The sequence below is a fragment of the Artemia franciscana genome, chromosome 2 (assembly GCF_032884065.1).
Source record: "Artemia franciscana chromosome 2, ASM3288406v1, whole genome shotgun sequence".
In the NCBI taxonomy this organism is placed as follows: Eukaryota; Metazoa; Arthropoda; class Branchiopoda; order Anostraca; family Artemiidae; genus Artemia; species Artemia franciscana.
Window position 1 is genome coordinate 40,902,069 of NC_088864.1, and position 21,787 is coordinate 40,923,855.

Sequence of the window (21,787 nt, forward strand, 5' to 3'; positions counted from 1 at the left end):
ACCGTATACCCAAGTGAAAAATCAACTTTAGCAGGGTTACATTAAAAAAAAATCTGGTAATTGTGGATATTGTTTTTTTAATATAGTTCTATCTTTAAAATAACACGTATATTAGCCTACTCTGTGTGTAAAATTATAAATAAACGATTTTTTTTCAATATACGCTTATGAACTACAAGCCTTATATATAGGTCATTATATAGGTCTCGTGATAAATTAGAATAAACCGTAATTACTCAAAACTGAGTGAAAATGGGAAAGTTTGAAAAATGAAGTCAGCCTGGACAGGAAGATATTCTTCTTCCCTGATGAGGAACTTGTTCTCCATCTGTGACTCGATGTATCCTTGATTATGAAAACTTAATTGGAAAGTGACACTGTTGTAGTTCTTAAAAGTCTCTTCTTTTACTACTTCTATTCCCACTTCTGTCTTGAAGAATTGCAAGCCAATCTGGAAAATAAGAAAAATAACAAAAATTATTCTGATTGTTCTCCAAAGATTGTTCTGGACTTATGAAAGAGTTTCTACGATCCTTTCCTCTCACGGATCATAAAACTAAAAAAAACCTTCCCTCAGAGTTCTTAGAGACTTTGAATAGTCTCAAGACTTTTAAAGCCTCAAGACTATTCAATGAATTTAAATTCAACTAAAAAGTAAATTATCTCCTAGAAACTCTGAGGATACTGTGAAAAGCATCATTTGGAGGGAAATTATAAGGCGAAGTGTAATTTATTTGTCAAATATATAAGAATTTAACACATATAACACGTAAATATATTATATCCTAGCTGTTGGGGATGGGGAGGCGCTTCGCGAACCCCCCAAGCCCCCCGCGCGCGTAAGTCGTTACGCGCCATATTAGTTACGCGCCATTGTAGTTGTGTCCCTGTGTCCCACATGTGAATGTATATATACATATATATATATATATATGTATATATATATATATATATATATATATATATATATATATATATATATATATATATATATATATATATATATATATATGTTTTTAACTACGTAAAACTTGCGAATATGCAACATTCTTCGATGTCCCATTGTCTGTGCATATAAATAGATTGTCAGGTTTACCGACTCTTGAACATGCAACATATAATTATCCATGGGAAAAACAATCCGTATTCAGATCTATACCTCATGATTCTAATGATTGCCCTTGAGCTTCTTTGATGGTGATTGCTAATCGAATATTCCCTGTGTCACCGTCGTCATTTATATATCCCCCTGTGACCCCCGGCATCCCCGTTGTAGTTGTGTCCCTGTGTCCCGGTCGTCATTTATATTACCGGTGTCCCGGTCGTCATTTGTGTCCCGGTGTCCCAGTCTGTAATTTCTCTTTGAGTGTCCCGGTCGTCATTTATATTTCCTGTGTCCCGGTGTCCCGGTCGTCATTTGTGTCCCGGTGTCCCGGTCTGTATATACGTTCGTTTTTGAATTGGTCTTTTTTTTAGTTTTTACTTTTTTACCTTTTTTTCAGTTTTTTTAGTTTTACCTCATGATTCTAATGATTGCCCTTGAGCTTTGTTGATGGTGATTGCTAATCGACCTTCGTCATTTATATATCCCCCTGTGCCCTCCGGCGTCCCCGTTATAGTTATGTCCCTGTGTCCCGGTCGTCATTTATATTCCCTGTGTCCCGGTCGGTCATTTGTGTCCCGGTTTCCCGGTCTGTATATACATTCGTTTTTGAATTGGTATATGATGAAATAAATTTTTGTGTTTTTCCCCTTTTTTTTCTTTTTAGTTTTTTTTTTTTTTTGGTTTTTACCTTTTTTTGGTTTTTTAGTTTTTTTTTCTTTTTTCTTTTTAGTTTTTTTTGTAGTTTTTACCTTTTTAGTTTTTATTTTTATTTATTTTAGTTTTGTTTTTCTCCTTTATTTTTTAGTTTTTTTCCTTTTTTCTTTTTTTTTCTTTTTTAGTTTTTTAGCTTTTTTAGTTTTTTTATTAGTTTTTATATTTATTTTTTTTAGTTTTTTTGTAGTTTTTACCTTTCTTTTTAGTTTTTTTTAGCTTTTTTTTAGTTTTTAGTTTTTTCTTTTTAGTTTTTTTTGTAGTTTTTACCTAGCCAAGGTTCGAACCTGCAACCTCTCGGACCTAGAACCTGGAACATAACGCGTTACCAACAACTTCGGGCTTGAATACATTCGTTTTTGAATTGGTATATGGTGAAATAATTCAGACGTCATATGTGGACAGACAGATAGACAGACAGACAGACATAACACACATACAACTTATATATATATATATATATATATATATATATATATATATATATATATATATATATATATATATATATATATATACTAGCTGTTAGTGTGGCGCTTCGCGCCACCCCAACACCTAGTTGGTGTGGGCGCTTCGCGCCTCTCCCAAGCCCCCCCGCGCGCGTAAGTCGTTACACGCCATATTAGTTACGCGCCATTGTAGTTGTGTCCCCAATTCCCATCTGTGAATATAGATAGATATATATATATATGTTTTTAACTACGTTAAACTTGCGAATATACAACATTCTTCGCTGTCCCATTGTCTCTGCATATAAATAGATTGTCAGATTTACGAACTCTTGAACATGCAACATATAATTGTCCATGGAAAAAACAATCCGTATTCAGATTTATACCGCATTTTTCTAATGATTGCCCTTGAGCTCTGTTGATGGTGATTGCTAATCGAACATTCCCTGTGTCCCCGTCGTCACTTATATATCCCCCATGTGCCCCCGGCGTCCCCGTTGTAGTTGCCCCTGTGTCCCAGTCCTCATTTATATATTCCCTGTGTTCCGGTCGTCATTTTCGTCCCGCTGTCCCAGTCTATAATTTTTCTTTGTCCCGGTCGTCATTTATATTCCTTGTGTCCCGGTGTCCCTGTCGTCATTTGTATCACGGTGTCCCGGTCTGTAATTTCTCTTTGAGTGTCCCGGTGGTCATTTATATTCCCTGTGTCCCGGTCGTCATTTGTGTCTCGGTGTCCCAGTCTGTAGCGTCATCTTATAATGACGTCATATACAAAGCCTTATCAAACAGTTCGTGGTAACGAACTGTAGTAAGGAGCGACCCGGCTCAATAGTAACCAAAATTCTAAAAAACGGAATTTTGGTACCAATAGCTACATCAAAAGAATAGCATTTTAATGCTGATTTTAAATATATAAGTTTCATCAAGTTTAGTCTTACCGATCAAAAGTTACGAGCCTGAGAAAATTTGCGTTATTTTAGAAAATAGGTGGAAACACCCCCTAAAAGTCATAGAACTTTAACAAAAATCACACCATCAGATTCAGCGTATCAAAGAACCCTACTGTAGAAGTTTCAAGCTCCTATCTACAAAAATGGGGAATTTTATATTTTTTGCCACAAGGCAGATCACGGATGCGTGTTTATTTGTTTGTTTGTTTTTTTTTTTTTCAGGGGTGATCGTATCGACCCAGTTGTCCTAGAATGTTGCGAGAGGGCTCATTCTAACGGAAATGAAAAGTTCTAGTGCCCTTTTTAAGTGACCAAAAAAATTGGAGGGCACCTAGGCCCCCTCCCACGCTAATTTTTTCACCAAAGTCAACGGATCAAAATTCTGAGATAGCCATTTTATTCAGCGTAGTCGAAAAACCTTATAACTATGTCTTTGGGGACGACTTACTCCCCCACAGTCCCCGTGGGAGGGGTTACAAGTTCAAAACTTCGACCAGTTATTATATATAGTAATGGTTATTGGGAAGTGTACAGGCGTTTTCAGAAGGATTTTTTGGTTGGAGGCAAGGGTTGAGAAGAGGGGGATATGCTGGGGGAACTTTCCATCGAGGAATTTTTCATGGGGGAAGAAAATTTCCATGAAGGGAGCGCAGGATTTACTAGCATTACTTAAAAAAAACAATGAAAAATAAATATGAAGAAGTTTTTCAGCTGGAAGTAAGCAGCAGCATTAAAACTTAAAACGAACATAAATTATTACCCATATGAGGGGCTCACCTCCTCCTAATACCTCTCTCTTTACGCTAAAGTATTTTTAGTAATTTCAAATGAAAGTAAGGAGCGACATTAAAACTTAAAACGAACAGAAATTACTCCGTATATGAAAGAGGCTTTTCCTTCTCAACGCCCCGCTCTTTATGCTAAAGTTTTTTACTGTTTTAAAATGTAGAGTTAAGAGAAAAAGTCGCTTTCTGTTCTTACTTTCTCTATCAGTCGCAAATCTGTTTTCTTGCTGTTCTTGTGATTCCTCGGCACGCTTTCTTTTCTAACTTTCTCTATCAGCAGCAAGTTTTTTGGCATAGACTCTTTGAGCATTTTCCTCGGCTGTTGCCATTGTAGGTTCTTCAGTCATTTTACAATTAATCATTTTTCCGTCCATGATCTTCTTACAATTAAAAATTTGTCTTTGAACGAATTTCTTAAATACCTTTAAAAATAAGTTTGTCTGTCTGTTATGTCTGTCGAGTGACGTCATGTCATCATGTCGTCATGAAGTTAGTTGTCGTCATGTTTGTTATGACGATGACGTCATTAAAAGTATTTAAGAAATCGGTCGAGGCTCTGGATCAATGCTTGAAAGATTTGCAAGGGAAGTCGAAACCCTTTGGCAGCACATTAATATTGCTTACGGGAGATTTCAGGCAAACATTACCTATAATACCTAGATCAACTCCTGCAGACGAAATGAATGCTTGCCTGAAAAATTCTAATTTATGGGCACACGTAAAAACATTAAAATTAACTACAAATATGCGTGTCCGATTGCAAAACGATGACTCTGGTCAAACATTTTCAGATCAATTGCTGACAATTGGAAACGGAAAGCTCACAGTAGACTCAATTTCAGGACGTATACAACTACCTGCTGATTTCTGTAATTTAGTGACGTCCAAAAATGAATTGATTGAAAAAGTATTTCCGAATATTCTAAAAAATTATAAAAATAATAAATGGCTAAGTGAAAGAGCGATTCTCGCACCCAAAAATATAGACGTCCACGAAATCAACAATATTGTTTTGACCAAGATTCGAGACCAGGCAGTCCTTTACAAGTCAGTCGACACAGTTTTGGAACCAAATGAAGCGGTTAATTATCCATCTGAATTTTTAAATTCCATAGATCTTTCAGGGTTTCCACCACACGTGTTGTATTGTATCTATCTATCTATCTAACTATATAAAAACGAGTTGTGTGTATGCATGTTTGTTTGTTTGTAAAAAGAGCGTTTGCATATGACGTCATTATTAGTACATACGGCTTTGTATATGCACAGACAATGGGAAAGCCAAGAATGTTGTATATTCGCAATTTTTACGTAGTTTAACTCCTGCAGACGAAATGAATGCTTGCCTGAAAAATTCTAATTTATGGGCACACGTAAAAATATTAAAATTAACTACACATATGCGTGTCCGATTGCAAAACGATGACTCTGGTCAAACATTTTCAGATCAATTGCTGGCAATTGGAAACGGAAAGCTCCCAGTAGTGGGAAAGCCAAAAATGTTGTATATTCGCAATTTTTACATAGTTTGAAACACATATATAAATCTATGTATATTCACAGGTGGGACACAGGGACACAACTACAATGGCGCGTAACTAATATGGCGCGTAACGACTTACGCGCGCGGGGGGGCTTGGGGGGGCGCGAAGCACCCCACCAACTAGATGTTGGGGTGGCGCGAAGCGCCACCCCAACAGCTATAGATAGATTTATATATGTGTTTCAAACTACGTAAAAATTGCGAATATACAACATTTTTGGCTTTCCCACTACTGGAAGCTTTCCGTTTCCAATTGCCAGCAATTGATCTGAAAATGTTTGACCAGAATCATCGTTTTGCAATCGGACACGCATATTTGTAGTTAATTTTAATATTTTTACGTGTGCCCATAAATTAGAATTTTTCAGGCAAGCATTCATTTCGTCTGCAGGAGTTAAACTACGTAAAAATTGCGAATATACATCATTCTTGGCTTTCCCATTGTCTGTGCATATACAAAGCCGTATGCACTAATAATGACGTCATATGCAAACGCTCTTTTTACAAACAAACAAACATGCATACACACAACTCGTTTTTATATAGATAGATAGATAGATGGATACAATACAAATTAACTGCGTAAAACTTGCGAATATACAACATTCTTCGCTGTCCAATTGTCGCTGCATATAAATAGATTGTCAGGTTTACTGACCCTCGAACATGCAACGTACAATTGTCCATGGGAAAAACAATCAGTATTAAGATCTATACCACATTTTTCTAATGATTGACCTTGAGCTTTGTTAATGGTGATTGCAAATGCTAATCGAATTGGGAATTGCAATCTTTTAAATTGAAAAGGCAGATCCGTTGGAATCATGGGAATGCGAGGAATAAGAACAGCCTTACCCTCAAAATGCCCTGTCAAGATTGTCGCCTTTATTAGGCTTTCCATTGTTTTTTTTTACGGCAAGTCGCGTGCCATTGCAAAGCTTTGGTGGGTCGCCTATTTTTAGTTGTAGCACGTGTGGTGGAAACCCTGAAAGATATACGGAATTTAAAAATTCAGATGGATAATTAACCGCTTCATTTGGTTCCAAAACTGTGTCGACTGACTTACAAAGGACTGCCTGGTCTCGAATCTTGGTCAAAACAATATTGTTGATTTCGTGGACGTCTATATTTTTGGGTGCAAAATGTTATTTTGTACATACGACAATAGATAACTCGTACTGTAACTTTGTTCACGATCCAATTCTACACATGTCGAAACAGCAGCGATACGGTTAGGTGAAGGCATTCCCAAATCCTGAAGAGGTTTGTTTGCCATACGTACGCACAAATCTTCTATAATAACTAAAGTGTCGTTATAAATTTCTGATGTAAAATCAAAAGTCATTTCTGACGTCTCTAACTGTTTTCGATGGAGTATATCTTCGGACATTTTTGACTTATATTTTTCCCATAACTCTGTAGGAGCTGATGGAGAGCAAGTGTACGAATTTGACTTGGGGTTGACGTTTCGCACGCGTCATTGATGCAGTTATCCCAGTGTTGGTCATTCTCCAATAAATTCAGAGCTTGGCATGCACTACGGTAAGTGTCATGTATAGTACCGTTTACAGTTCTCAAATACTCAAAGGATGTCGGACCGGGTACATTCACCAAAAGCAGGCGTAGAAAGAAGCATTCATGTTGATTGGGGTGAACGGTATAGAGTCTTCCTATCGTGGTATCTTTGAAGATGGTAGGTTGGCCGTAAGCCCACTGGTTATCTACTTCGATGGTGGTACCGTTGCCATTGTAGGTTTTTCAGTCATTTTACAATTAGAAATTTCTCTTTCAACGGTCTTCTTACAATTAAAAATTTGTCTTTGAACGATATTCTTAAATACCTGTGTCCTGGTCGTCATTCATATTCCCTGTGTCCCGGTCGTCATTTGTGTCCCGGTATCCCAGTCTGTAATTTCTCTTTTTTCTTTTTTCAGTTTTCTTTTTCTTCTTTATTTTTCAGCTTCACTATGAAATACATATCGCCGAACCTTTGTTTTTTTAACTAAAATCTGGTAGTCATTGATGACCTTTTCCAAGTCAAAATCCCAAACCCAATCATCATCGCTATCATTTTCAGTTTTAATATGTTTTGACTCTCGCTGTCCAGGTGGATCTTCATCTAACTGCGCGGTTTTGCGTTCTTTAGCCTCAAGCCTGTTTCCTTGCTGTTCTTTTGATTCCTCGGCACGCTTTCTTTTCTGACTTTCTCTATCAGCAGCAAGTTTTTTGGCATAGACTCTTTGAGCATCTTCATCAGTCATTGTAAACTTAAACATTAATAGAATTCTACGCGAACATATGTCTTATATAACTTGAATGACGTCACCTTCAAAGCAAAAATGATGGCAACTAATTTCATGACGTCAGCCGAAACATGACGTCACCTGATCCACAGATCCACACACAGACAACTTATTTTTATATATATAGATTACTAGCTGTTGGGGTGGCGCTTCGCGCCACCCCAACACCTAGTTGGTGGGGGCGCTTCGCGCCCCCCCCAAGCCCCCCCGCGCGCGTAAGTCGTTACGCGCCATAATAGTTACGCGCCATTGTAGTTGTGTCCCTATGTCCCACGTGTTAATATAGATATATATATATATATATATATATATATATATATATATATATATATATATATATATATATATATATATATATATATATATATATATATATATATATATATATATATATATATATATATGGTTTTAACTACGTAAAACTTGCGAATATACAACATTCTTTGCTGTCCCATTGTCTTTGCATATAAATAGATTGTCAGGTTTACCGACTCTTGAACATGCAACATATAATGGTCCATGGGAAAACAATCTGTATTCAGATCTATACCTCATGATTCTAATGATTGCCCTTGAGCTTTGTTGATGGTGATTGCTAATCGACCATTCCCTGTCCCGGTGTCCCGGTCGTCATTTACATCCCCCTGTTTCCCCCGGTGTCCCCGTTGTAGTTGTGTCCCTGTGTCCCGGTCGTCATTTATATTCCCTGTGTCCCGGTCGTCATTTGTATCCCGGTGTCCCGGTCTGTATATACATTCGTTTTTTAGTTTTGTTTTTCTCCTTTATTTTTTTCCTTTTTTTTTCTTTTTTAGCTTATTTAGATTTTTAGATTTTTTAGTTTTTTTATTAGTTTTTAGTTTTTTTTTCTTTTTAGTTCTTTTTAGTCCTGGTCGCTTTCTCTTTGAGTGTCGTCATTTATTTTTTTCTTTTTTAGTTCTTTTAGTTTTTACCTTTTTTAGTTTTTTTTAGTTTTTTAGATGAAAATTTTTTTTAGTTTTTTCCTTTTTTTCTTTTTAGTTTTTTATTGGTTTTTACCTTTATTTTAGCTTATTTTTCAGTTTTTTCCTTTTTTTTATTTTTTTTTTATTTTTTATTTTTTTTAGTTTTTTACCTTTTTTTAGTTTTTTTAGTTTTTTTAGTTTTTTAGCTTTTTTACTTTTTTTATTAGTTTTTAGTTTTTTTTTGTAGTTTTTGCCTTTTTTTAGTTTTTTCAGTTTTTTTTTTAGTTTTTTATTGGTTTTTACCTTTATATTAGCTTATTTTTCAGTTTTTTCCTTTTTTTTAAGTTTTTTTTAGTTTTTAGTTTTTTTAGTTTTTTACCTTTTTTTAGTTTTTTTAGTTTTTTTAGTTTTTTAGCTTTTTTATTTTTTTTATTAGTTTTTAGTTTTTTTTTGTAGTTTTTGCCTTTTTTTAGTTTTTTTAGTTTTTTAGCTTTTTTATTAGTTTTTAGTTTTTTTGTAGTTTTTGCCTTTTTTTAGTTTTTTCAGTTTTGACGTCACCTGATCCAGTTTTTTCAGGTGACGTCACCTGATCCATCCACAGACAGACAGACAACTTATTTTTATATAGATAGATAGATAAGTTGTTTGTGTGTTATGTCTGTCTGTCTGTCTTTCCGCATATGACGTCTGAACTATTTCATCATATACTAATTCAAAAACGAAAGTATTCAAGCCCAAAGTAGCTGAGTTGGTAACGCGTTATGTTCCAGGTTCTAGGTCCAAGAGGTTGCAGGCACGAACCTTGGCTAGGTAAAAACTACAAAAAAAAACTAAAAAAAAAAAACTAAAAGCTAAAAAAAAACTAAAAAAAGGTAAAACCTACAAAAAAAAACTAAAAAGAAAAAAAAACTAAAAACTAATAAAAAAACTAAAAAAGCTAAAAAAACTAAAAAAATAAAAAAAGAAAAAACTGAAAAATAAAGGAGAAAAACAAAACTAAAAAAAATAAAAATAAAAAAACCTAAAAAGGTAATCAATTCAAAAATGAATGTATATACAGACCGGAACACCGGGACACAGGGAATATAAATGACGAGACACAGGGACACAACTACAACGGGGACGCCGGGGGGCACAGGGGGATATATAAATGACGACGGGAACACAGGGAATGTTCGATTAGCAATCACCATCAACAAAGCTCAAGGGCAATCATTAGAATCATGAGGTATAACTAAACAAAAAACTAAAAAAGGTAAAAAACTAAAAACTAAAAAAAAAGACCAATTCAAAAACGAATATATATACAGACCGGGAAACCGGGACACGGGTTTAACCAGATGCGACTAAAATTGGATCGTTGTGAGATCTATGTATATATAAAAATAAGTTCAAAAACGAATGTATATACAGACCGGGACACCGGGACAAAAATTACACCCGGGACACAGGAAATATAAATAATGACCGGGACACTCAAAGAGAAATTGCAGACTGGGACACCGGGACACAGGGAATATAAATGACGACCGGGACACAGGGATACCACTACAACGGGGACGCCGGGGGGAACAAGGGGATATATAAATGACGACGGCGACACAGGGAATATTCGATTAGCAATAACCATCAACAAAGCTCAAGGGCAATTATATTTAAGTTGTATGTATGTTTGACGACTCATGTCATTATAAGGATTGATCACTATGACGTCATGTATGTATTTCGTAGTATATAAGGCTTTGTATATGACATCATTATAAGTATATAAGGCTTACGATTCTAAAGAATATTTAGTATAAATCCTACAATGGCAGAAAAAACAGTCGAGGAATCAAAACGTGCGAGAAATTTTAGTATAAATCCTACAATGGCAGAAGAAACAGCCCAGGAAGCGGCTCAAAGAGAAAATGCCAAAAGGCTAGCGGCTAAAAGAGAAAAAAAAAAGAAAGCATGCCCAGGAATCACAAGAACAACGTGAAAACAGGCTTGCGGCTCAAACACGACCGGGACACTAAAAAAGAAATTACATACCGGGACACCGGGACACAAATGACGACCGGGACACCAGGACACAGGGAATATAAATGACAACCGGGACCCAGGGACACAACTACAACGGGGAAGCCGGGGGGACACAGGGGGCTATATAAATGACGACAGGGACACAGGGAATATTCGATTAGCAGTCACCATTAACAAAGCTCAAGGGCAATCATTAGAAAAATGCGGTAGAGATCTGAATACAGATTGTTTTTCCCATGGACAATTACATGTTGCATGTTCAAGAGTCGGTAAACCTGACAACTTATTTATATGCACAGACAATGGGACAGCGAAGAATATCGCATATTAGCAAGTTTTACGAAGTTAAAAACATATATATATATATATATATATATATATATATATATATATATATATATATATATATATATATATATATATATATACATATATATATATATATATATATATATATATATATATATATATATATGTATATATATCTATATTCACACGTGGGACACAGGGACACAACTACAATGGCGCGTAACTAGTATGGCGCGTAACGACTTACGCACGAGGGGTTGCTTGGGGGGATGCAAAGCACCCCCACAACTAGGTGTTGGTTTGGTGCGAAGTGTATATATATATATAGAGTTATATGTATTGTATATATAATATACTAGCTGTTGGGGTGGCGCTTCGCGCCACCCCAACACCTAGTTGGTGGGGCGCTTCGCGCCCCCAAGCCCCCCCGCGCGCGTAAGTCGTTACGCGCCATATTAGTTATGCGCCATTGTAGTTGTGTCCCTGTGTCCCACCTGTGAATATAGATAGATTTATATATGTGTTTCAAACTACGCAAAAATTGCGAATAAACAACATTCTTGGCTTTCCCATTGTCTGTGCATATGCAAAGCCGTATGTACTAATAATGACGTCATATACAAACGCTCTTTTTACAAACAAACAAACATGCATCCACATAACTCGTTTTTATATAGATAGATACAATACAAATTAACTGCGTAAAACTTGCGAATAAACAACATTCTTCGCTGTCCAATTGTCGCTGCATATAAATACATTGTCAGGTTTACCGACCCTCGAACATGCAACGTACAATTGTCCATGGGAAAAACAATCAGGATTAAGATCTATACCACATTTTTCTAATGATTGACCTTGAGCTTTGTTAATGGTGATTGCAAATACTAATCGAATTGGGAATTGCAATCTTTTAAATTGAAAAAGCAGATCCGTTGGAATCATGGGAATGCGAGGAATAAGAACAGCCTCACCCTCATAAGGCCCTGTCAAGATTGTGGCCTCTATTAGGTTTTCCATTGTTTTTTTTTTACGGCAAGTCGCGTGCCATTGCAAAGCTTTGGTGGGTTGATATTTCTTAAAAGTATTATTGGTACGCCTATTTTTAGTTTTAGCACGTGTGGTGGAAACCCTGAAGGATCTATGGAATTTAAAAATTCAGATGGATAATTAACCGCTTCATTTGGTTCCAAAACTGTGTCGACTGACTTGTAAAGGACTGCCTGGTCTCGAATCTTGTTCAAAACAATATTGTTGATTTCGTGGACGTCTATATTTTTGGGTGCGAGAATCGCTCTTTCACTTAGCCATTTATTATTTTTATAATTTTTTAGAATATTCGGAAATACTTTTTCAATCAATTCATTTTTGGACGTCACTAAATTACAGAAATCAGCAGGTAGTTGTATACGTCCTGAAATTGAGTCTACTGTTTGACCAGAGTCATCGTTTTGCAATCGGACACGCATATTTGTAGTTAATTTTAATATTTTTACGCGTGCCTATAAATTAGAATTCTTTAGGCAAGCATTCATTTCGTCTGCAGGAGTTAAACTACGTAAAAATTGCGAATATACAACATTCTTGGCTTTCCCATTGTCTCTGCATATACAAAGCCGTATGTACTAATAATGACATCATATGCAAACGCTCTTTTTACAAACAAACAAACATGCATACATACAACTCGTTTTTATATAGATAGATAGATAGATAGATAGATAAATTACAAATTAACTGCGTAAAACTTGCGAATATACAACATTCTTCGCTGTCCAATTGTCGCTACATATAAATAGATTGTCAGGTTTACCGACCCTCGAACATGCAACGTACAATTGTCAATGGGAAAAACAATCAGTATTAAGATCTATACCACATTTTTCTAATGATTGACCTTGAGCTTTGTTAATGGTGATTGCAAATGCTAATCGAATTGGGAATTGCAATCTTTTAAATTGAAAAGGCAGATCCGTTGGAATCTTGGGAATGCGAGGAATAAGAACAGCCTCACCCTCAAAAGGCCCTGTCAAGATTGTGGCCTCTATTAGGTTTTCCATTGTTTTTTTTACGGCAGGTCGAGTGCCATAGCAAAGCTTTGGTGGGTTTATATTTCTTAAAAGTATTATTGGTAGGCCTATTTTTAGTTGTAGCACGTGTGGTGGAAACCCTGAGAATAATATCTCGAGGTAAAAACTGATCACCGACCATAACGATGGCCACTTCGTCGATAGTTGGAGCATTGTATCTACGCACATGTTGGCCAGGAGGCGTTTTGTCAGCGGAAATAACAATTTTATAGTAGGCATCAAATCGATGGCTGTTTTGAACAGACGCACTAAATTATTATTTTCGTGGAAAAGATGTTGTAATTGGGAAACGATTGTCCTTTCAATGTTGGGAGAAATTTCGCAACGTGCATTCAATTCAGAATTTCTATCACTGATGAAGTACAATTGTAAAAATTTATGATTCTCGCCTGAGAATGGTAGAAGAGACCCTGCTCTATGATAAATTTGCCCTTTTACTTTGAAAGTAGACATAAATTGATCTGGATTTTCAATTTGGGCTCCAAACAACGTCATTTGGAAACATGAGTTGTATTTTCTGATTCATTTATATTCCTTATGTCCCGGTGTCCCGGTCGTCATTTATATCCCCCTGTTTTATATCCCGCTTATTTTTCAGTTTTTTTCTTTTTTTAGTTTTTTTTTTACTTTTTTAGTTCTTTTAGTTTTTACGTTTTTTAGTTTTTTTTAGTTTTTTAGATGAATTTTTTTTTTTAGTTTTTTACCTTTTTTTCTTTTTAGTTTTTATTGGTTTTTACCTTTTTTTAGCTTTTTATCTTTTTTATTTTTTTTATTTTTATTTTTAATTTTATTAGTATTCTTTTTCTCTTCTATTTTTCATTTTTCCTTTTTTTTAGTTTTTTTTAGTTTTTAGTTTTTTAAGTTTTACTACTCCAGCATGTTCATTTTGGTGTTTTAAATGGTATATTATTAACCAAATTAATGTGATTTACAATATACTAAGCATCGTCATAACAAAAATGACGGCAACTAATTTCATGACGTCAGCCGAAACATGACGTCACCTGATCCACAGATCCACAGACCCACAGACAGACAGACAACTTATTTTTATATATATAGATTACATATAGTATTATACATAGTATTATATTAATACGTATAGTATTATATATAGTTGTATATATAACTGTCCTCAAACAATATATCCTTACTGGTATACCCTCTTTCATAATGGCCATGGAACCAAAATTTTGTGTCCTCAAATGCATCAGAAGCTTATATTAGTTGCTCCTACTACCAAAAGACGCCAACCCTTCATCACCGAAAATGACCACGGTATAAGAAGGGATTTAAAAGATAGATGTTGAGTTTGTAGCAAGATGAACCTTATGCTTTTTAGCTAATGGTTCCGTTACGGATTGAAAATTAGAAAATCACCTTATACAGCCTATTTATTACACAATGTATATATCCTCTTTGCTCTGATAATTGCAAAATTATGTCATTATGATATGTCTGCTTTCTTTAAACGGCCTACTGTGTAATTATGTATATGTGCATTATTTTTTCTTGAAAACGGCTTCAATTTTTGTTTTTTTGGATATTTCCACTCTAAGATTTTCTGGCCTAAAAAAAAAGATCTAGATGGGTTCACAAGCTTCATATAATTCTTTTAGAGCCTTTATTCTGGTAAAAAAAAATTCATGTGAGTGAATTCCCATTTATATACATTTCAAGAGCAAAATTAAATCATTTTTCCCCAAGAAGTGGTCGGATCGTTTTTATTTTTTGTAACGCATGCAAAATTACACAAGATGACAAATTACTCTGAACAGCTAAAGAAAAAGGCATGGAACAAGAAACAGCAACACTCACATTGAATTGCGAAAGAAAATGTAGAACAACGACATTTGTAAAAGAAAAATTACAACTTAATGGAACAACATGCTAGTTAATCTTGTTAATCTTGCATTAGTCTGTGAAGAATAAACAAAAACAGGAACTGAATTCGCACCAGAATAACTTAATTCAGCTGAGATTGCTGATTTTTCACCTTAGAATGAAGATTTTTTTTTAGCGTCAGCACAGATATACGGGAAGGAGAAAATAAATTCACGCTTGATGAATTTGATCACTCTAGAATGGAATGAATTTATTTGGCTTCTGTAAAGGATAAAGAGGAAAGTTGAATTGAATTTACACCAGAAAAAAATAAAAAAGGAATGCCATATTGTGTTTGATCCGATGACTTTGGGGAAAAATGAGCGTGGTAGGATGCCTAGGTGCCCTCCAATTTTTTGGTCACTTAAAAAGGGCACTAGAATTTTTAATTTCGGTTAAAATGATCCCTTTCGCGAAATTCTAGGAGCACTGATTCGATACGATCACCCCTGGGGAAAAAAACAACAAAAGACAAAAAAAAAAACAATAAACACGCATCCGTTATTTGTCTTCTGGCGAAAAATGCAAAATTCCACATTTTTGTAGATAGGGGCTTGAAACTTCTACAATAAGGTTCTCTGATACGCCGAATCTGTTGGTGGGATTTTCGTTAAGATCGTATTACTTTTAGGGGGAGTTTCCCCCTATTTTCTAAAATGAGGTAAATTTTCTCACGCAAGTCACTTTTGATGGGAAAGACTAATCTTGATGAAGCTTATATATTTAAAATCAGCATTAAAAATTGATTCTTTTGATATAATTATTGGTATCAAAATTCCATTTTTTAGAGTTTCGGTTACTATTGAGCCGGGTCGCTCCTTACTACAGTTCGTTACCACGAACTGTTTGAAAATATATCTCATGTCCGCTGATCAGCATATCAACGACTATTGATCAGCCTTGAAAAGAGAATTTATGTGCCTTGATTCAAAAGTGTATTTTTTTTTTGCCGGGGGCCAGCTTTTAATATCATTAGTTAGAAAAGAGCAGGAAAGCTCCAATTTTTTTTGGCTAATGGCAGGTAAACTTCGCAAATCTTAACCACTATTTGATTTTAGTCCAATGTTGATTTAAAAGTGGTGCCTCCGTGTTTACCTGCTAGAACAGAGCTTTTCAGTAAAAAGCTGAAACATGGCTCAATGTAACGAAAGCTAAGATGCATAACTTTAAATAGTCCTCTCCGACATTGACTTTAAAACTCGACTCCAGCTAACATACTGTAGGTTGTGTCTCAATTACTAGCGAAAACAATCCTTTTTGACCCCAGGGAAGAATTATAAGCAGCTTTCCAAAAGAAATGTCATATGGCCCTCAATCTGACCTGAAGGCCACATACTTAGTAAAAAACTGTGGATGTTCTACCAATGCTACTATTTAGCAATAAGCTCTAACCGGCAGAACTGGAAAGAAAAGGACAAAACCAAAGTGTTGTTCCTGCAACACAACAAACCAAGAAATAGGATTTCACTGGCTCTAAGCTTCAGCCAATGTCCTTGTTTAAAACTGGTTGAGTCAAAAAGTTTAAAATTCAGAACCGGATTTGGCCGAAACCATGTCCGACGGATTTGAACTTCCACTAGGCTGACTGATCAGAACAATCTCAAAAAATTGTGATTCACTATTATCTTTGAGATTAGTATAGAAAATTTTAGTGTTTTTAGTTTTTAACAATCAGTAAAAACCTGATCGGTAGCACCAGGTAATATTAGGTTTTGAAGCAAGCCGAGCGTCAATGCATGCATTACTGCTTCCACTCAAGTGAGAAAAATATTTTTGAGAATCCTCTGAGAGACCAAAACCTGATTAGGCTTGGATTGATTATGGCAGACTTAACATATTTCAAGTTGGCAAGAAGATTTCTTGCAGGAACAATTTTTTGTTCAAGGATTTAAATGATAAAAATAGATGAAATCACACTGTGCAAATAAACTAAGCCAAGATTGTGGTATGTAATCTAAACAATTAACCCACATATTCTTGGAGCTGTATACCAGGGAATTAACGCATACGAACAAATATAGTTTGGAAGGGGGCAACATTTGAAGGGCGTGAATCTAGTAAAGTAATACGTATTAATTGAATTCTGTGGAAAACAAAGAATGCAACGGAAAACTTCATACAATTTTAATATTTTCTTTCAGCACATGAGTTCTCTTTTATTCTAGTAAGCATTAGCAGTAGGCAATGTGCCGAGGTTTGTCTTCAAGGTCGATCTTCAGAATTTGTCCATTTTAAGCTAGCTCACTCTTCAGAATCACTTTTCGATCTACAGATTCAGATTGATTCAGATCTTCACATCGATCTTCAGAACAATTAGAATCATTTTTCAGATTTCTTTTTTTTTATTTCAGTGGAAGTGTTTGAACTATGGCTATGAAGATTTCAGAAACTTAGAGAATTTACTTTTAGGCTGATTTCCAGAAATTTATTTATTTTACTCCCCTTTTGGGCTTGTCCGAAACAAGATGGACTTTCTCAGGTTTCCTAAATTTTACAAGAGAGCAAAAACATGGTTATCAAGCTTCTTCTGTTAATTGGCTATTGTTCAGTGATTTTAATTATGGGCAAATGTTTAAATTTAGAAAATATAAGGAGTAATCCCTTCTCAATTTCATGCACACCACATCAATTTATTTTGTTTAGTCTTTGAGCTAAAGGTTGGATACTTTCTTTCTTTCCTTTTCTTTTTTTTTCAGTCACAGTCACAGTACCTTTTATAAATTAAATATGCCTCTGCGAATGTAACTTCCAGGTAAAGATGTCTCAAAAAACAATTCTTTAGTTTCGAAAAGTGCGATACACGGTCTTTCATTTGGGGACGATTATCTACACAAGAAGTGTTTTAGAATAGCTTCATGAGAAAAAGAAACAGCAAATCAAAGTGATATGATAAGGCTTTCACTAGGGTAATCCCGATACAAATGATGAAAAATTCACTGAACTGAATCTTTCTTATAGAACTTGAGACGATAGCCATGTGTTAAGTTGAACAAACTACTATTTTTTCATCTCAATTTATCGAATATAAACTTAGCTCAACAATAACAACATAGAGGCTAAGTTTCTCCCTCTCCCTAACTTGCTGATTATAACTTGTAGTTTGACAACTTGGTCATTAGTCTGTCACCTATCCTAAAGCCAGCTTGTTAATGTCGCACAATTCTATACAAATCTAGCCACGCTTCCAGTCTCCTGTTTGTAGTTCTTTCAAAGGATCTGCTGATTGCCTGTAGCCAAACTTTTGGCCTATAGTTTTTGGGATTGTTAATTATCCCCTTTTTATAACCAAGAAAAGCTCAATGACACTTTCCCCCGCTCATGCCTTTCATTCAGTTTAGAATTCTTGTTTAGTATATAACTCCTTGCCATAAATCATATTCAAATCATTGAAAGGCCTCTTTAACTAAGTCTATTAAAAGAAAACATAGTAAAAAGTATTTTGAAAGGTATGTTATTGATTTTGATTGTAATACAGTTACAAAAAGCTACAGAAAGCAATATCCAAAACTTATATAGACATTTTTCTTGAGGGCTTGATTCTAGAGAGTGTTCTAAAGTCCATTTTATGATGGACATTCAAACTAACCTCGTTTGCATTTTGATGGTGGACTGAATAACAGTTAAACTTCATAATTTCATTTGTTTGTTTCATGTTTTCATTTCATGTTTTCATTTGTAAAGAAAAAGGAATTTTTGAACAGTGCAAAACGAGTATAACCCCTTCTTATTTTATTTTTTCTTTTTGTTTTATTAATTTCCGTCGCTTTTATGTCTTTCATAAGGTATCAGTTTTTTTCAGTATTTGTGGCATTCTAAAAAATGTGCGTTACTGAAAACACGAATCTCATACTGAAAATTCTCTTAGGGGCAGAAAATTCCATGAGTAGACTAAAGAGAGAAAAATATTATTCTAGAAGTCGTTTAATAGTCTTTTGCTGATCATAAAATCGATTACTTTTAATGCACAGTTACTATTCTCATAGAAACTCAAGCATGGTGCGTTTTCAATAATGCACAGGTGCTTAAAATCCTTAAGATATATGAAAATATTACAAATCAGAATATTTTAGCCAGTTTCGTAGATATGTCTTGCGTAATCTACGAAGCAAAATTTTTTGTTCGTTTTAAGCTTCAACTTCTCTCTTTACTTTTGCAAGAAAAAATTGTTCCTTTAAGGTAATCTTTGTTTGTTTGTTTGTTTTTTTTTGTTTTTTTTTTAATATACAAAATAACTTTAAAAAAGATCTTTACTTAATTTCGGTGATGAAAGTAAAAATGTTAATATGATGTCGAGAGCAAATATGTTGAAACTTTCAGGGTGTTTGTAGGGGTGGGTCAAACGGACCTCAAATTTTCAGTTTGGAAGGGGGAAATCAATAGACACTATTTGCATCCAGGTAATCGACAGATTATATCTACCATCCTTTGGAAAGTACCTGGGAAATGACGATACAATTTTCAGGCATTGTTGGGTAAAGGATTTGAGAAGAGTGGTGTAACGGGACTTCAAATTTACGTCCAGGGAGAGGGATTGGGTCAAGCAGTTTGTGTCCCTGATTCCACAGAGCGTTTTTGCACTATAATCTCCCAGGGAATGTATGATCCTGTATAATCTCTGTCCATAGTTAAGAATAAAAAAAAGTTAAAAGACACTATGCGTTCCCAGGTTATCAAAATAGTGTATCTGCAATATCTTGGGAACGGCTTGGGGCATCAAGTTAAAACTTTATAAGGGTGCGTTAAGAGTGCTAAGGGGGTAAGTAAACATTGAGCCATCACTTAGGGGAGATTGTAAAGGTAAAACAAAAGATAATGGGTTTCTTTCTGGAGTTCCTGGGCTACAAAAATACAATATCTTCAATATCTCGGGACCAGCTCGGGGGTTGAAGTTGAAACTTTTTTGGTAGTTTAGGAGATGGACCGGGAAAAAAGACTTGAATTATCCGCTGGGTGGAGGGGCCAAATATAATTTAGTCTACAGTCAGTCTCAACGTAACAAGGTAAATCAAAAGACACTATGTGTTGCCAGGCTATGAAAATAACATACTGATTATATTGGGAACGCTTTTGAAATTAAAATTTGTGGAAGTTTTTAGGTGGGGTTGTTAAGCTTAAAACTTTAACGTGGGGAAGAGACAGAGAAGAGCTAAACCTATTTTTTCCAAACATACTTTTAAATGTTGGTACTTTAAAACCCTGTGGGGCTAGAATCTATTCACAGTGAAGTAGCAATGTAGGTTCAGTTGAAACTGGAAACTAATTAAGCCTAACTATCGAGCTGGAGCTTTTAGGTGGTATTGTAGGATCAAATTGGCCTCAAATATTGACTAAGAGAAGAGAACAGAGGTAAATCTAAAGACACAACGCATATCCAGGTTATTAAAATAGCATATTTGTAATATTGCAAAAACGACTAGATGGATGCAGTTCAAAGTTCCAGGTAGTAAAGGGGCAAGGGAACTTTATGTTGTAATCTTCGATCGATCTCATTTGATAACTTCTATCTAATTGATAATTCCGATCTATCTTTTTGTAGTAGAATTTCATAAGGGGAAAAAATTCATGTCTAAGTAGGAAGGTAAATTAAAAGAAACGAACTGGTACAATGCAATCAAAATGACGTATTTGTAATATCTCTAGAATGACTTGTGGTATCAAGTTTAAAATTGCAACGAGTACTGGGAAGACGAGTGGACCTAAAATTCCAACCTCTGGGTAGGAAAGAGAGAAAAAGACCTGAAAATGTCTTTTTTCCGATCGACCTGAAATTTATTCATGGTTAAGTAGCAAACCAAAAGACATAGCATGTTGGCAAGTAACCATAACATCATATCTGAAATATCTTAGGAACGGTTTAAGGGGTCAAGCTGAACCTTACAGGGAGCATTGGGGGTAGGCAATTGGACCACAAATCTTAACAGAGAGAGGGAAGAGAGGAAGGATCAGAATGTTTGGTCTGCAATCTGTTTTAAATTTTTGGCAGTAAAAGCTCCTATCGAACTAGAATCTTTTTAAGTTAAATTGACAATATAGAATGAACCAAGCTATTTGTACTCACGCTATAAAAATAGTGTATCTATATCATCTAAGGAACTTCTGGGGAGATTAAAACGAGATTGTTATCCTGAAAATCTCAACCAGTCATGCCTCGTCCTGTCTCCTGAAAATGCCAAGGGGTTGTTTGGAAACTACGTTGACCTTGAATTATGACTTGGGGGAGAGGTAAATCGAAGTAAACTATGCACCCTTGTTATCAAAATGACATACTTGCACCAATCTTGGGGCCAAAATGTGTAGATTGGGCTCAACCCGTCAGAGTGTTTGGAGAAAGGAGGAGGCAAGGGGCCTTAGTGCTGCTTGTTAAGAAGGAAGAGATATGGGGGTAAAAAAAAGAAACATTCGTCTCTAATCCATTAAAAAGTTTTTGAACTATTTAACCATTTGGAACTTTGAGCGGTGAAGTGAGTCAAAGAGCAGTATTTTCACTCAGGCTATTTTGATATATCAAAATATCGTATCTTCTGTATCTCAGGAATGACAAGAGGTATCAAGTTGAAACCTTCAGGAAAACATTGGGGGGAGGACAAGGACACTCAAAATATTATTTTTATGGCGAAGAATAAAGCCATGACAAAATTGTATCTCCTATTGGTTTGTCCAAAAAGAACCAAAAATTTCTATTGAAAGCT

The 21,787-nt window shown here is 35.3% G+C and overlaps 1 protein-coding gene across 2 annotated transcripts in view; it reads right to left on the minus strand.

Annotated features, from left to right (window-relative positions):
* The window catches only part of LOC136041597 (soluble guanylate cyclase 88E-like), a 129,948-nt gene that overhangs the window by 62,052 nt on the left and 46,109 nt on the right, over positions 1-21,787 (minus strand). For both annotated transcript variants that reach the window (XM_065726305.1, XM_065726313.1), the window contains one exon: positions 237-451. In XM_065726305.1, coding sequence (XP_065582377.1) covers positions 237-451 — 215 coding nt within the window. The remainder of the gene's footprint in view (positions 1-236; positions 452-21,787) is intronic.